The sequence below is a fragment of the Solanum pennellii genome, chromosome 3 (assembly GCF_001406875.1).
Source record: "Solanum pennellii chromosome 3, SPENNV200".
Taxonomy (NCBI): domain Eukaryota; kingdom Viridiplantae; phylum Streptophyta; class Magnoliopsida; order Solanales; family Solanaceae; genus Solanum; species Solanum pennellii.
Window position 1 is genome coordinate 72,151,736 of NC_028639.1, and position 17,332 is coordinate 72,169,067.

Consider the following 17,332-nt stretch of genomic DNA (forward strand, 5'->3'; position numbering starts at 1 on the left):
TATAACAATCGATATTTTGTGGGTGGCCGGCCTCTCATGACCAAACTTTGCCATTTGTGCCTTTTTCTCTTGAGATGTGCCGTCCGTTACTAATATATATATCTACGTGTTTTAGTTTGATTGAGTACACAATTTTATGTAAAGAATTTGTAATGTTCACAAAAGATACTTCTGTTTCGAGGACTTTATGCCAATTAGTAGGATTCAATATAGATGATATGTTGATAGTATCTAATATTACATAAATTATGATAGATGAAGTAGTTAGATTAATTAAAATTAACACCAAATTAAATCTTTAATTAAAAATAGAAGTATTTCATCTTATTTCTATAATAATGAAAGTTTAATTTATTGTTGGTGCTTCAATAATTATGTCAATATAGGTAAGTAGTTATGCCGTTTCATTCTTATATTATTTATTATTGAGACCGACTCTTTAACTCTTTTCTTGGAACTGTTTTAGATAATGGATAAATTATTGCTTGACAAATGAACATGATTATCTAGCCATGGTAGGTAATACTGCAGCACCAGAGCAAGTTATGTAAACTGAGAGTTTTAAAGAAATTAAGGAAATGACTATTTTTATATTACATGATTAAAAATAGCTATTTATAAATTCACCTTGTTAATGTTGTTGCTACCAACGACGGACACGGAAAATCATGATGTTTATACGTGATTAAAATTATTTTTAATCTATATCTTCGTTTGTTGAGTAACAAAAGATTTCATTCTTATGAGTTGGCCTATCGAATTCAACTGACCATCAGCCTCGATGTCATTGAAGGCACAATTTTCCTGGGCCTTATGTGTTCCTTTTGGGCCTGGAATCTTTTAGGCCCAAATTAGAGAACAGTGCAATCTGCTTCTAACTGCCTGATATAATTGAATTTGGGCCTTCGGTGTTCGGTACATTGGACTGGACCACACTTTCATGTAAGTCCATTAAGCTGTTAGGTGGCCCAAATTACTGCTTGCTACAAGTGTTAATTAAGGACTGCTTGCTACAAATATTTTATCGAGACATTTTACACTATGTTTGAATCATTGTTATCAATTGTATTGTATTGTTTTTTTATTATACCTGTTTTGATTGTTACTTAAAATGTATTGTATTGTATTGTTATATTTCGTTGTTACGTCACAACGAAAACCCCTATTTTATGGAACAATCAATTTGGTGTGTTCCCATTGTTACTTAATTTCTTTTTTCAATTATATATTTACATAATATTTCAAAGTACTATTTTACCCTTTATCTTAATCATTTGAATCTAGTCAAGCCTCCTACCTTAGAATAATTAGAATATTTTAGTAAATTTATAAATTACAATACCGTACGATACGATCAAACCAAACAATTAAAATGTTATTAAACAACAACAAACAATACAGTCTAGCCAAATATTGTATCTACCATACAATAGAGTACAATACAATACATTATAAAACAATGGGCAACAATGATCCAAACAAAGTGTTAGGCTTTTCGAGGAAATAAATTGAGATTGAGTAGAATTGAACATTTCTACTTCTTCTCTTAGCATTCAACTAAACCGATGTACGTACCAAGAATCCTCCCTATTGGTAAAGAGGCATTACATATCGTCTTTTTATTACTCCATCTGTCTCATTTTATATGACTTATTTTCCTTTTTAGTTAATCCAAAAAAAGAATAATATATTTCTATATTAAATAACAATTTAATTTTAATAAATATCTATTTTATCTCAATGAAATGATTTTTTGTCTCACAAATTTCTATCATTCATTTTAGACCAGAAGTTTTAAAAATCTTTCTTTCATTCTTAATATTTGTGTCAAGTCAAACTACCTCACATAAAATGAGATGGAGAAAATATTATCATTCCGTCAATTTTCATACGTAGTAACAGTACTACAAATAATGTGAGTATAATATTATACGATAATATATACATACGTAGAGTCTAAAGAGGATAATATGTAAGTGATTTTACCATTATCTCGAGAAAAAATAAAATAGAAGGGGTGGGGGTGGGGTTGAATGGACCAGTAGGAATGAGGGTTTGCAGTGGTCTATCGTTTTCATATTGTGTGGTGGTGGCATTCTTTCATTTAACATTCTTACAGCTATATATTAGCTAGGGTTTTGTAGAGAGAGAAAGTGAGACAGAATGAGTACTCACATGATGATCTCATGATATACATATATATATATACTATAAAAAAAATTCAGTAGAGAGAGAAATAAAGAAAGACAAGACGTGATCACTTATTTAAACTACAATAGAGAAACTTCTGCATCCTTTTGCCTGCCTTATTTATGCCTTTGACAGTTGCCCCCTTTGTATTGTCCCTCTCCCAATCAGTTTTGTATATTTCCTCCATATATTATTTAATTCACTCGCATGAGTCGTTTGCTGTGAGGTATAAGATTATTTTATCCTACTTTAGATTTGAGATATTAGTCAGTCATGAGATTACTAATACCATCGTTTATACTTTCATGATATAATAAGTTTATCACATAAATATAGTGGAATAGATTATCTTAGGAAAACTTATCTCGGAATTACTTGTTCTCAACCTAATAAATATCACTACTTAAATATATATACTATATCAAGTGAACGAATAATTTAATTATAAAGTTTTTTATATTGATAGGGTAAATAATAAGGCCAATGGTGGAGTGGGAGAATTATGATCTTTCGACTCGGTCCTTGACTAATCAAGAGATTTGGGGTTTGAGCCAAGAATATAGGGAAGTACTTTGAAACCCCCAAAAATTGCATTGTTAATGTAATGAATGTTCAAGTAGACCCAAAAATAATTGCTATATCTATGTTAAATTATAATTAGTATAATTGTGAAGTTTAACTCAACTAAGCATGAAATTACGTGTTCAATAGAATTCAGTAGCTAACTTTCGATTCAAACCCTAATAATATTGCATGTTATGAAATTTACTTAGAGAAAGTGCAAAAAGTAAAATTTTTAGTACAATGTTGTTGTGCTTAAGTGAACATGAAATTTAGGGTTGTAGAAAAGTAGTAACTAATACTACCTAGGAAAATGAACAATCCGCGTGGCTAAGGAATTATAAATTATTTATAGGAAAAACTTAGGATTAGCACAAATACATTCAAACAAAGCAAAAGAAGATTATGAAACAATAGAATGAAAAAATATTTATGTAAAAACCATATAGTATAATATGATTTGTGGACAAAAAAGATTTGTAAGTCACTTTTTGAAGAAAAGATAGAGCACTTTTTATCCAAGTCAAGGTAAAAAGTTAAAGAGTAAGAAGAAGGCAAAAAGTACAATTTGGCATGGACAAGATTCTCCCTGCAACACTCTTTTTATTTGTTAGTTTATATTTTTGCAGTTGTAAATGTATATCTTCTGTAACAGCTTCCATATAAACAGATTTCTGTCCTTTGCCTGAAATATAATTAGCATAAAAATAAAAAAGATATATGATGAAAAATCAAAGTCTTCTATACAATTTATTTAGTACAATCAGAGAAAAAAGAATCAAATCTCTACAGGTTTACGAAATTGATAGCATCTTTCAAACCTTATTCGGTTAATATTCATACATTTGCCGAGGTTTCGTTTGAATATAGATTTTGAAAATAAATATTTGGTTGTAAAATTTATTTAATTTTTGGGAGATTTTGTAAATGTATTGTGTTAATGTTTGAGAGAATGTAAATATCAGCTAATATCGAGTTATTTATTATTATGCGTTTTTCTCTAATCCTTTAATTACAACTACATTATGAAATAGAAAATCCAAAGATTATTCATTTGTTGATTAATGATCTTATCCTAAGATAGTGTTGAATATCATTTAACATTATTTTTATTTTCTTTTAATTATAACTAGTAAGGGAAAAATCATGCAATACAAGGACCCAATATTTATCATAAATTTTTTAAAAAAATCCATCTAAAGAAAAATTATATATATTTGTGTGTAAATCATCGCATCAAGTGTAAAATAATAACCTGATAAATATTATTAATATTGGTAACTTTAAAGTTGTATTGATTCAACGATTTTAAGTTTTTGTTTCACAATAAATTACATACATTTGTGTAGTATTAAAATATTTCCTTTTTTTTCTCGAAAACTTGTTGTGATGGGGCTCATTGGGATAATTTTTTTTCATCAACCGTAAATTTTTATTATAAGAAGTTGCAAATAAAAAACTTACGCTGATATTAACAAAACATTCAAAGTAATAAAACTATAATTAAAAGAAATAAAAATACAACTAAAAAGGATCCAATAATTTCAAGAAACTACATACTAATTAGTAATTTATTGTTTAACAAATTTTCCACATTTAAAACTAATTCCACAGATCCTTTGCTTCTCCATAAATTCATTGAAATGTTGAGCAACATGAATATTTATCATGATTATAAGTTTCATCACACGTAAATTAACATGATGCAAAATTTAGATTATAAGTCTCATACAAAAGACATTTAACTGCTTTTTAATGATGTAAATTTAGATTAATCGAATAAAAATAATTTTGATAGAAATAATAGAATGATCGGAACCCACCGACTTGTCTTTATACGAGTTCATGACGTACAAAGATAAGTACTGGTGTGGTGGTAATTAATTATAATTGGGCTTGCTTGCTCCCTCTTGACTAGTCTCTCTCACCTAATATTTTACATTTTGTGTTGTAATAAATTCATCGAATTGCTCGTTCTATCATATGATATTGCGATAAATCCCTTAAAAATGTTTATCATGAAGGCGAGTTTTGCTAATGTATCCGTGAACTTCTTTTTATTTTCTTGCATCTTTGTTACTATGACCTACAGACAATAGAAAATGCACGTGTTCGATCTTTCAAAATGAAATTTTTATCTTTTATAAAAATTTAGAGTTTCATCAAAATTATAAAGTAGACAATGAACAAGAGATAAAACAGATTACCACTCCCCATAGGCCATATTCATATCCCACCAACCAACAAAAACGAATAAAAAAAAAGATAAAATTAAAACAGTACTAGTGATGATGCTGATCAACTCAAATAATTGAAAGAAAAAAAAAGAGAGTACACATGCATAGTATATATGAAAATATGAAAGCATGGTATTGTGTAAATACATGATGGTACAAAGAGTTGATAAGCTACAAATACACTCACAAAACCACACTACGTAGTACTATATTATCCGTCATGCCTCATCGATTCTAATAATATTGTATGGTCCACGTATGTAGATAAAGTCAAAAAAGTTATTTTACGAAACATAAATATAAAAAAAATAAAAAAAAAGTAAGCAATAATTCAGTGTATGCAATAAAATCCAGAGTGTTGTCTCCTTTAATTTCCAAGAAAATTCACGAATTGTCTTAGACAACAAAAAGGTACTAACCACTGCTGCCAAACAAGAAAAATAAATACAACCAAAGAAAATAGGACCACGATATAAACGATGTCGTGCGACTGATGAAGTTATTATTCCTCTTTTAATTGAAGATTTCGAATTTAAATTTTAGGAATAAAATTCTTTTTTTTTTTGGTATGAACGGTTTTCCCTTTACGAGATTTTACGCGATGCAAATCTAAACTAGTCAGGCTAGTAAATATCGGACATCAAAAAAATTAGGCCATGAAAAACGAAAACCCTAGCCTGAAACAAACCTTACAGGCTTTAAATTTTGCCTTTTTTCTTTCTCTTTATTGTTATCAGTTTGAGTTTAATTCAAAAGTTATCCCTCTCATTCATTCTGATTGTATTTTTGATAATTCTTTTTGTCAAAGTGTACATCTAATTGCTCTTCTGATTTCTTTTTAATAAGTACTGTGAATTTGCATGTACGTGTCAACTTCTTCTTAATTAACTGTTTTTTCTAACTTTGTGTAGAAAGCAACTACACCTATTTATTGGAAAACATGGCTCTTCCAAGCGTTACCTCTTAAAAGGTACGTCGAAATTAGAAATTTTAATCGAGAAAATTGAATTCGTATTTAAATCAACTTTAAAAGTTAATTTACACTGTGAAAATTGTTCAATATTGTACAAAAAATCACATTTTGAAATTATATATATATAGAAAGAGGCAGAGCCAAGATTTTCAATAAGGGGTTCAAAATCTATAGAAATAGATAGCTGAAGAGGGTTCGACACTACTATACATATAATAACTTATTTTAACCATGTATAAGTAATATAATTTTTCACGAAAGAGGGTTCGGAAGGTAGCTCCGCCCCTATATATATATATATAATCTACTCTCCTACCTTGTTTAAATTATGCCATCGATCATATCATTTTAAATTAGCGTTAAAAAGTACACAAGTTTTTACATTTACGCATGGACTAACATCCCTTCTAGAAAGTGAATTGCGTGATATTTTAGCTAATATTGGGTATATAATATATATTTAAAGAATAAGGTTTGTCTAGTAATTATATCATTTTTTAAGAAAACTAACTCAACAAAACTATCAGAAGTACGACTAGGGTCTTCAAAAATATAAGGATATTGTAGTATACGTACATATTTATAATAATAATTGACACTGGCCTAGTTGATTAATTTAAGATAAATGTGTTAATTGGTCTCCCATGTCCCACCCCCAAATTAAGTAAAGAAAAGACTTGTTAACATATTCACATTTCTTAATAAACTGAAGCATACAGTAAAGTGTTTCCTTATAATTAATCAGTAGATGTAGACACAACATATCCTATTATATATATATGCCAACTTGAGAGGACTGTAAAATTATTACTATTAATGTCTTCAAAATGCTAATCTCTCATCCATATTTTAATTTTCAACATCTTTTAAGTTGTCAGACTCAAGATCAACAGAGAGATTAAATTTATAAGATTACTTAAAGTAATTTTTTTGGCTAAACAATATAAAGAGTTTCAAGATCTTATCGCGATCTAATGTGTGAATCGTGCATAATCAGGGAAAATATAGACCGCACCGGTCAGGGGCTCCACATCAAACCCAATAATTATGACTTTGATATCATGTCAAATTTCATATTTGAGGGCTTCAACAACATGGTCCAAATGCATTTTAAGGCAATCTTTGATTTCAATAAACGTTACATCGCATTGAACAACATCATTGCTATAGCTAATAATAGGGATCATAAATTTCAAGTTACATAAACAGTCAACATCTAATTACTCATGTCTAGCTATTTTTCAGTTCTTGAGTGGAAGGAACTCAAAAAACTGATAATGACTACCATTAAAATTATTATTCAAGTTCGCAGCTGCTCCTATTTCATCCTTGTCTGAAAAATTATTTTCATCATTGTTGTCATTGCTGCTACGGAGGGGAAATAATTCAAGAGTCTGTGCTTCATGACCATTGCCTTCTTCTTCTTCTTCGTCTCCGATGATGTTTTGGTGTTTTTGATCACATCTGAAAGGTGTTATAAAGATGTTGAGATGATCTTTGGGCTTGAAAAGTTGTTTTGTCTGATGGTCAATTGTTGTTGGCGTTGATGGACAACTCCTTATAATTGGAGTACAAGTTGCAGTAGTGATAGTATTACTACAAATTGTTGCACAATTGGTGTTGTTGTTGTTGTTGTTGATGGTGGGTGGTGAACAAGACAAATGCATCATCTGCCACGTGGCATTCCTTTCTGCTAATAAGCTCCTTCTTTGTTCTCCTTCATCGAATGGTATCCATCTTTCTGCTGCTGCTACTCTACATGATTCTGCCACTCCTGCTGCTGTTGCCCCTGCCGCTGCCGCTGCTGCACCTGCCTTTGTTTTTGCTGCAGTTTTCTGCATCAATATTTATTGCAAGATTATCAACTATTCCATGCAACTAGTGATGAAAAAAAAAAAAAAGTAACAAACCTATTTTGACCATTGTTCATCATAGCTAGGTACATAGCATACAATTTTGATTTGATAGAGCATATACCTAAGCAAAGTCAAATTTCACGGAAGAGGTTATGCAAACGTCTTTTCGTGATATGACTACAGAGATCGGATCATGGGTGCCCATATCCATCACTTTTTTTTAATGAAATATCTAAAGCACAAAATCCCAAAACCCTATTTCTCATAGACTCAGTACAGCTTTTAAACAACTTTCATATTTTCCAAGAAATAATGTTTTGATTATTTATTTTTTTTACAAATCATATCAACATAATGACATGTTTAGAGAATGTTAATTTGCTTTTTTGGTTATGAAAAAGAGAACGGAAGAGTCTAAGGAAAGAGAAAAGTGAAAAAATAGAGGAAGGAGAGGAGGAAGGACCTCTGCAAGAGTACTGCAGTTTGTTGGGGATGGCCAGTGCTTGGTCTGTTCAATTTCAAAAACTGTCCTATTTGCCCCTGCGAGGACAAACACAAAAACAAAAAATAAGAGTAAAGAAACTTTTTCATCTCTAATAAGCAACAATCGGAATGGAAGAAAAAGCATATCTCAAATCCAAACACAGAATGCAACTTTACAATATATCTTTGAATAACAACAAAAAAATACAAAGTGGTCATAGCATAACAAGAGAAAAAAAAAAAGAAAGAGAATATTTAGTGTATCATCACACACTATCAAACAGATTTCTCTCTTTCATGTATCATTCTCATCGCATGTCGTCTTTTGTTAACTTGCATGCTCATGTACTTCTCACGCTACCATTCTGATGAATTCCTCAGAAAAACAAAAAAAATTAATATTCCCTTCGTCATGATAATTAAGATTATCACACATATAATTTAAATAAATATTTTAAGAAATTGTTGAAATCTTTACCTGATTCTTTTCTTTCAGCATTTTCAGCGTTACAATTACTCTGAGACTGATCATCACCACCACCGCCATTACCGTTCCCATTAGCAGAAGATTCAAGTTGACGTCGTCTTTTTTGGCGTTCCCTAGCTTTATGATTTTGAAACCAGTAGAAAACATTTTTTCCTTCAATTTTCCCATACCGTCTAAGTTGTGCAGTGATATGCTGAATCTGTTCAGCTGACGGAGTTCTCGTGCCGCGTCGATACAACTCTTCCAGCGTTTGCAGTTGTTCTGGAGTTGGATTCCAACGTGAGCTCACTACTAATTGCGTATTGAAATCTCTCTTATTTTGCTCACTCATAGCTGAATGCAAAAAAAAAAATTAAAAATGTATGAATAGTAGTTAGATCTGTCGATAAAATAAAATTGAGTTTTCTATGTAGGAAGTATCAGTGTCACGCATGCAGTAAAGGAAAGGAAAGGCAAAAAGAGAAAAAGTAGAAAGACATGTCTATGTATAAAAATTAATTTACCAAGCTGATGATGATTAAGTGCAATAAAGTTTTCTCCATGAAAATTTCTTAAGCAATTCGTGGGATTAGTAGCAGTAGCCGCAGGAGCATGAGGTACTCTCGGCATTAGTGGACGAAGCTTTCTTCCATTAAACGAATCCGTCATGTTAAAATCTCCTCCGTCATTGTAACCCATCATCCACATTTCTCTTCGTCTTTGATTACCTAACAAAGAGAAACAAATTTACTTGTTTTTTTGAGTAAGATCAAGGCAATTAGTTGTACTGATGTTTGGTAATGGTTAAATAAATAAAAATTAAAAGAGAGAATGAAATGGGGTGACTTTTAAGGGAGCTGAACACAAGGAATTTGGCAAGATTCAGGAGAAAGAGATGGAACAATAGAGACAGAAAGAGAGAGAAGGAATGGTGTTGGTTTAAATTGAAACAAAAGTCATGAGCAAAACATGAGGTTGACTAGCTTAATAAATACTTCACATATAATATGTAATGAATTTTTGTAGGAGACAAATAGGACAGAGAATTGAAGGAAAAAGCAAAATGGATGGAATAGAGAATGAAACAAAAAGAAAGAAAGAGAAGAAGGCGTGGAATTCTGGGAGAAAGAAGAAGATCGAGGTAGAGATGAAGGAGGTTATCGATAAATGTGAATGAAAAACGACGTGACGATGATGAGGGTTATGATAAGCTCCTCATCACTTGACCCCTCATTTATTCTTCTTCTTTTGTCCTCTCCCTTTCACACTTATTCTAAATACGAACTGCCTCCTTCCCCATCTCCACAATCCACAAAACATTAATCCAAACACTTTTTTTTTCTCTCTCAACTTAATTTGGTATAAACATGTTTCATTACAATAGGTAAAATGGGTTATTGGTTAGCGATATCGAGGTACTGGTTTTTAATGGTATGAGATTTTTTTAAAAAAATTGGTGTAAATTGATAAATTATATTTATATCATTTGGGATATTTGTAATTTTTGATTTAGTGTTTAGTTTCATACTTTCGTTTTTTACTTTCACAAGCTTTCGGTTAATAAATGGTTTGTATTTGTTTACGAGCAAGATGTGTAATTTGTCAACTTATTTTATTTACTTTGTCACCTTGTCTTTTAAGTGATTTTGAATGATTTTTTTTTGTGTGTGAAATCTTAATGGTTAAATTAATAACCAAGTCAATAATGATTAATAAATAATAATCAATAAAACGATATCTTAATCGTTTTATAAGAATGTAGCATGTCTATTACAAATAAAAAAGTTGGAAAATGAATGGTTCTGAATCTAAAGCAGTTTAGAATGAATAGAAATCGATAAATAAATATCTTAATGACTCCATAGTAATTTGCCACAAACCTTGAGAGGCAACAATGGAGACCAAAAGAATACAAGTTCTATAGAATGGGTTGGAGGTGGCAATTGTACACACATTGAGAGAAGAAAACAAGCTGGCTAATATTAATTTTTTTCTTTTGCAGATACCAAAGTTATAATAATTTTCAAGCTCTACCTAATGAAGCTAAGACATTATTAAACATGGATAAAAGACAAATTCCTAATTTAAGGATAAGGAAGTTCTAGATTGAAAATTTTGCACAAAATAGATGATATAATATCAGAACATATAATGAAGTAGTTATCTCAAGCTAAAGAAAATAAAATATTATGAAGAATGCGAATTTAGCAAGCTAAAATCAAATACAAAGATATAACGACAAAATAACAATGAGGAGTTTACTAAACAAGAAAAGTACCTGACTGCAGTAACTTTGTCGCAAATCTTTCAACGATGATATTAGCTCTTTGATGGGCTTAACCTGTCAAAGTTAAGGGATGAAGGTTGCGAGGTCATTGAATTAGGTAAGTGTTGAACAAGACAATACGCATTCAAAGGGTGTGAGGTTATCACTTGATTTGAAGCTTTGAGAAAGTAATCTAAGCTGGAGAAGTATCCGATTGGGATGATGTCATGATGTTGGTGAGACTAGACAACGTTCGAGGTGGAATACACTCAAAACCATATGTACTGATAGAGTTATTTCATATATCTGGAGAAAGCTAGACGGAATTTGCACGACAATGGAGGTTTGAAGATGATGAGCTACTCGAGATCCCCTTTCCCTTTTTTGTTTCAATTTTTTATTTCCTAATTAAGTAGACCGAAGTTAAGTGTTGGACCGGGTTCCTCTTTGGGCCTGATTTTGCTGTAATGTAATTTGTGCAGCTAAAAGGGCTTGACTCATCTTTTAAATTAAGAAAAAAATTGTAACATAAATTAATTTTAAAATTTATTATAACTTTTTTTATTTAGATACTTAAATTATATTGCATTTTTAATTGAGCCAGGAATAGGAAAGAGGTCAATTCCTGAAAAAGCCATCTCAATTGGTATCAGAGCATAAAAGTGAAATTATTATAATGAAAGGCTTTTGTCTGTTGATAGTCATTTTATCTATGTCTCCTATGCTACACTACGCTCTCCACTGAATCAATCGCTTTGTCCTGATTTATTGAAGAGACGTCATTTGAAATACATGATAATCCAAATATTTTATTAGATATTTTATTTAAAAAAAAGATTTTGCGTTTATTCTTAAAAAGCTCATTGTTTATTATTATTATTATTATATGCCTTTGTTTGAGTGAAGTGTCATGATACCTTGATTTTGTCTCAATTAAATTTGATGTGAAATTACACAATCGGTAATATAGAGCAATTAATAGAGTGATAAGTTAACTTACAAAGGAAAATGACTGTTTTTTACTTTTGTGAATCTAAATGTGACTCCTCTCCATTACTCATTCTCTTTATTTTCCAAATTTCTACCGGGATGGAAATCATATTTCATAATTAAAAATTAAATATTGAGATATAAATACCTAAATTAAGGTCTTAACTCCTAACCATGACTAGAATAACAAATAATTTCTTTATAATATTTCCTAATTAATGTCAATCTCATAATACTAGGTCAAAATGATTTCAATTAATAAATATCTAAAATTTCTCTCTTTTTAAAAATGATATTTCCTTTTATCATTACGAAAAATCTTTTTCTATTTTGTTCTAAAAATCTTTTTCTTTATTTTCTCCAAGTTCTTGTTTAAAATGAAACACATTGCATACATAAAAATTAATGACTAAGATTAAATTGATTAAAGTAAAATTTTAACTATGTTTTATTATATTCATGAAAATCCCACATATCCCAATTTTTTTGCTTTTAATTTTTCATTCAATATTTAGTATCGAAGTCAAATTAAATTCAAATTCGAAAAGTGCTCAAAAAGAGCTTCTTCACTTGCGAAAACTCAAAAATCTAAAACTTTTAATTAAGAACAAAGAAATATTTATCATTCTAGCACAACTTTAAACGATGCCAATATTTCTCTTGTAATGATAAAATATATTAGCTAGCCCACTTGATCCAAATTTCCAACATTGTTCAGTACAACTCCTCCCTAACCCTGTATCCACCTGCATGGCCATTATTATGAAATGATATGAGCATAAAAAACCATATACAATAAATATATATATATATATATTATTCTATAGTGCTATTTAATTACTGTGAGCAGTAAGTATTCTGTATGGTCATGCAAACTGTTTGCAGAATTTGTAATTTATTAAAATAACCACTGATTTTTTGCATGGCCAAAAGAGTCAACCTCTATAGCTCTGGATATTTCATGTTTACTAACATAGCTTCTACAGTCCTAGGCTTTTACATATACATGTCTCTAGCTACTACTTGCCTTTTCTTTTTTTTTTCCCTTTCCCAAAGCACAAACCAATTTTTCATTCCTCATAGGCTACCTACTAAAAAATATATATTATATTTAATTTTCTTCTTATTTTATTTGTTTAATGGGGTTCAAAAATGGTTTAGTTGTCCTTGAACTAGCGCTAGCCACAACAAATGAGGAGAGCAAAAGAGGAAAGAGATTGGATAGTTAGTACTCTAACAAATCAAACACAATTCTTTATTAGTCGTGGCGGATTTATCTTAGGTCAAGAGGTGTCACGTGATACTGTTTCATCGAAAATTAATATGAAATAAATATACAAAAATAAAAAACATATTTGATATTATTAATAACCTGAACCGAATCTGATATATTATAAGGGATTTGCCATTTCTATCGATTCATGCGGATTAGATCAAAAACAATTCATAAATAAGGCCAAAATGAATTATTTTTTTACGGATAATGCACAATTATCCCCTCAACCTATGCCCAAAATCTCAGAGACACACTTATACTTTACTAAGGTGCTATTACCCCTGAATTTATTTTATTAATAATTTTCTACCCCTTCTCGACTTACGTGGCACTCACTATCTTGTGGGCCCAACACTGGTTGACTTTTTTCTTTCAAACTAGTGCCACGTAGGCCTAAAAGGGGTAGAAAATTACTTATAAAATAAGTTCAGGGGAGTAATAGGACCTTAGTATAGTATAAGTGTGTCTCTAGGATTTCGGGCATGGGGTACTCGTGCATTTTCCCATTTTTTTATGAAGAGAATGAATAAGTTTTGTGTTCAATTTGAATCTCAATGTCTTCGCTCTCTTCTTCATTTCAAATCTTTTTTTTTTTTATCAAACACAAGAAAAAAGCTCAATACTTGCTACTCAATTAAATAATATTCCTACATATGTATATGTATATATATTTTTGCAATTCCGTTAGACACTAAAGAAAATTGTTATCAGGGATAATTATAAATAAGAATTAAAAGGGACCAAGTCTTATATATCTTTTCAATCATAATGAGTAACAAATATCTACTAATTAATATTTTTACCTTTTTTGTGAAATCAAATCAATAATGAGTGCTTATGAAAAATGTGACACTGCTCATGGAAATTTATTTCTTTTTATTTTTAAAATGTGACACTAATTATAAAAATTTCTACCCACGCCACTGTTAATTAGGTTTCAGATTCAAATTAGATATACATATACATATAATCACATAAATCCCGACATGGAAAATTAAGCTCCCCATTCCGTAGGTACAACAATTATTTCAATATAAAAATCCAAAATAAATAAAAGAATTTTGTTTAAAAATTAATTTATTTTACTTCTCATTTTAATCTGTTTGGGAAAATAATATCTCTGCACCTTTTTTTTATAACGATTTAATTTCAACTTTTTACATGACGTATTTAAATTACATTCCATATATTTTTAGTTTAAAATCACACAATTTTAAAAAAATAAAATAAACTCAATGCTAATGTCATAATTCGACAATTTAATTACCACGGTGGGAGTACTAAGAAAAAAGATGATGACATTTCTATAACAATTATTTTTAAAAGATAATTATCAACAAAAAAGTAATATATTATTTTCCAATCTAAACAATTCAAATTTATTTATTTTTTGATATATGTAGCAATAACATACATAATTGCACCACAATTCAATTTTTTTTTTTTTGGATACATGTAGCAATAACATACATAATTGTACCACCAAAAATTTGAGAAGTACCCCCTCAAACTTTAATAAGATATTTCAAATTCTAGCTAAAAATATAAAATTTTAATATTATATATACGTCATATATAAAATTTTCACAATTTGATATGTATTGGCAACCTTTTGGGCTACCTCAAAGCTTAATGTACTGTTGCCGAATTAGAAGTGCGGCCCGTTTTAATGTGCATAAGCCCCAAAACTTGTTAACAATTCAAGTGTTTTGTAAATAATTTTAAAATTGATTGAACTAAAATTGTACTGAAGTATACATGTACCACATGCATAGCGTGTGAACAAGTAAAATCGTGCGTTAATTCTGCATTATCCTCTATTAGTTTTACAAATTTCCAAAATCACTTATTTTTGTGTATTAGATTAGTGTATGAGCGCATCATATTAGTGTATCATGTATGAAAATGTACATCAGATTAGTGTATCATATATAAAATGGAATGTATCTTACTTAACATTGATATATCTCGCTCATCAAATTAATATATTTAGCGCTTATATTATTATATGTAACAGTATGAGAGATTTCTGTAATTATAAACTTATAAGGGATAAATGTCAGTTTTGCCTTAAAAATATGTAATTTTTATCCTTTGCCCTTTTTTTAGACTGAGAAAATTAGCGAGATTTGTGTTGTTTTGCTCAAAAATTGAAAGGGGTGGTCTTAAATGACTCTATTTGCACAAATATAGCTTTTTTTGGGTTTTATTTATAGGCCCAAACAGATTTTCATAGCTTGGACAGAGAAACATTGTTCTTGGGCTAGCTTTCTATAGTCTATCTAAGCCTACTGCCAGGTTTATGTATGGCAGAGGAAAAGGGAAGATCTTGGGCCTTCTGTATCAGCCCAAAATTGGGCCCAATTCAGTTTATGAAAATATCTTTTAATTAATTAATAATTTATCTTCTTAAGAATTTTCGTTCTAAATTTACCAGAAGTAATTAAATGAACAACAAGCCAAAATGCTCTTAGTTCTACTAATTTGCTATCATATTAGTAAATTTAGGGAATCAACTACGTTTAGATGTTTTATTGTGACCTTCCAAGATGGATCCACGAGATAAAGCCAAAGGGACCTTCTTTATCGACTTTTAAATTGTCAAGCTTTTAAAAAAAGTTCTACATTAAATTAAAGGAAAAATGATAAACTTATTTTTAATTTATTTTTAAAAAACATAATTTTAAATATACACACATTTTTAAGCTTCGTGATGACATAGTTTAAAGGAAAAAAATTATTAAATAAAAGCAAATAACACATGTCAAAAACTAGTCTAGTAATTAATATTGTCATATAATTCCTCAACTAGTACTATAATAAACTGACATTTTAAACCCGTAAAATTCATTTATTTTTGGAGTATATTATTATAAATATTGCCCAAAAATACTCCTTTTAACTTGCTTCTTTTTCAAACCATAAAAAAAAAAAAAGCTTAATCAGCCATGGACTAATATTGGGCAGTGCAGCTTTTATTTTCCCTATAAATTAGAATAGGTCGAAGGACAGAGATCTATGTCAAATATATTTTAATTAATAACACTAGTCTTATAGTAAAATCTTTGTTGTAGACATAATTAATTATTAAAGGTATTACATTATTTAAACAAGTTAGTAGATCTTTGATACAAAAGACAATAATACCTATAAAGAATCTCTGAGAAGTTCAGAGCAGATATATTATTATTATTATTATTATTATTATTATTATTATTATTAGAAAATAAGGGCATCGCCACCGATTAAATACAATATTTTATAGTGCAGTGCTCGACATATCAAGTGGTCCATTTTCACCGTCATTTTGAGGTTCCTAAAATCGAAAGGTTAGAATATTTTCGTAACTCAAGGATTGTTAATAACGTATTAAATTAAAATGATTTGTATTTTATTTTCGTAAAAGAATAATATTTATATTTGATATAATAATGAGTCTTATTGATTAAAGATTGTACATCCGATATATATAGAGAAAACATGAATAAATAATTACACATGAGTCACATAATTTGTGCTAATTATAGTTACTCCTATTATCCCCCCTCAAGCTGATCCACGGATACGAGGGGAAGCTTGGTAGCGAGGTAATGAAACGCAGCCGGTGGAAGAGGTTTGGTAAGTAAGTCTGCAAGTTGTTCGGAAGAAGGAACATGATGTGTGCTCATAGTACCAGCCATGACCTGTTCACGAACAAAGTGGCAGTCAGACCCAACATGCTTCATACGATCATGAAGGACTGGATTCTTTGTAACACAAATGGTGGACTCGTTGTCACAATAAATCTTTGGCCGAAAGGGAGGAAGACCAAGTGCATCCGTAATGTGATGAAGCCACATGGCTTCAGCAACTCCAGCCGCCATAGCTCGGTATTCGGCTTCAGTGGAAGAGCGAGATACCCGTGTTTGCTTTTTGGTGCACCAAGAGATTAAATTTGGTCCAAGAAACAGTAGGTACCCGGTGGTGGAGCGACGATCATCCTTGTCGTTCGCCCAATCAGAGTCGGAGTAGACGGAGAGCTCTAGATTCCCTTT

The 17,332-nt window shown here is 30.2% G+C and overlaps 1 protein-coding gene across 1 annotated transcript; it reads right to left on the bottom strand.

Annotated features, from left to right (window-relative positions):
* Nucleotides 1-7,056: 7,056 nt before the first annotated feature.
* On the bottom strand, nucleotides 7,057-10,227 carry LOC107012782 (WUSCHEL-related homeobox 1). Its single transcript, XM_015212705.2, has 4 exons — nucleotides 9,291-10,227; nucleotides 8,779-9,120; nucleotides 8,281-8,357; nucleotides 7,057-7,796 (listed from the first exon to the last, which is right to left on the bottom strand). The coding sequence occupies exons 1-4, from the start codon at nucleotides 9,472-9,474 to the stop codon at nucleotides 7,203-7,205; spliced, it is 1,197 nt and encodes a 398-aa protein (XP_015068191.1). The 5' UTR covers nucleotides 9,475-10,227; the 3' UTR covers nucleotides 7,057-7,202.
* Nucleotides 10,228-17,332: the final 7,105 nt, after the last annotated feature.

Bases quoted from the DNA above. Each gene is read 5' to 3' on its own strand.
- LOC107012782 (XM_015212705.2), bottom strand. From the start codon at position 9,474: ATGTGGATGATGGGTTACAATGACGGAGGAGATTTTAACATGACGGAT. The intron at 8,358-8,778 runs GTAAAGATTTCA...TTGTCCTCGCAG, and splicing joins TGCTGAAAGAAAAGAATCAG to GGGCAAATAGGACAGTTTTT. The intron at 7,797-8,280 runs GTCCTTCCTCCT...ATATTGATGCAG, and splicing joins ACTGCAGTACTCTTGCAGAG to AAAACTGCAGCAAAAACAAA.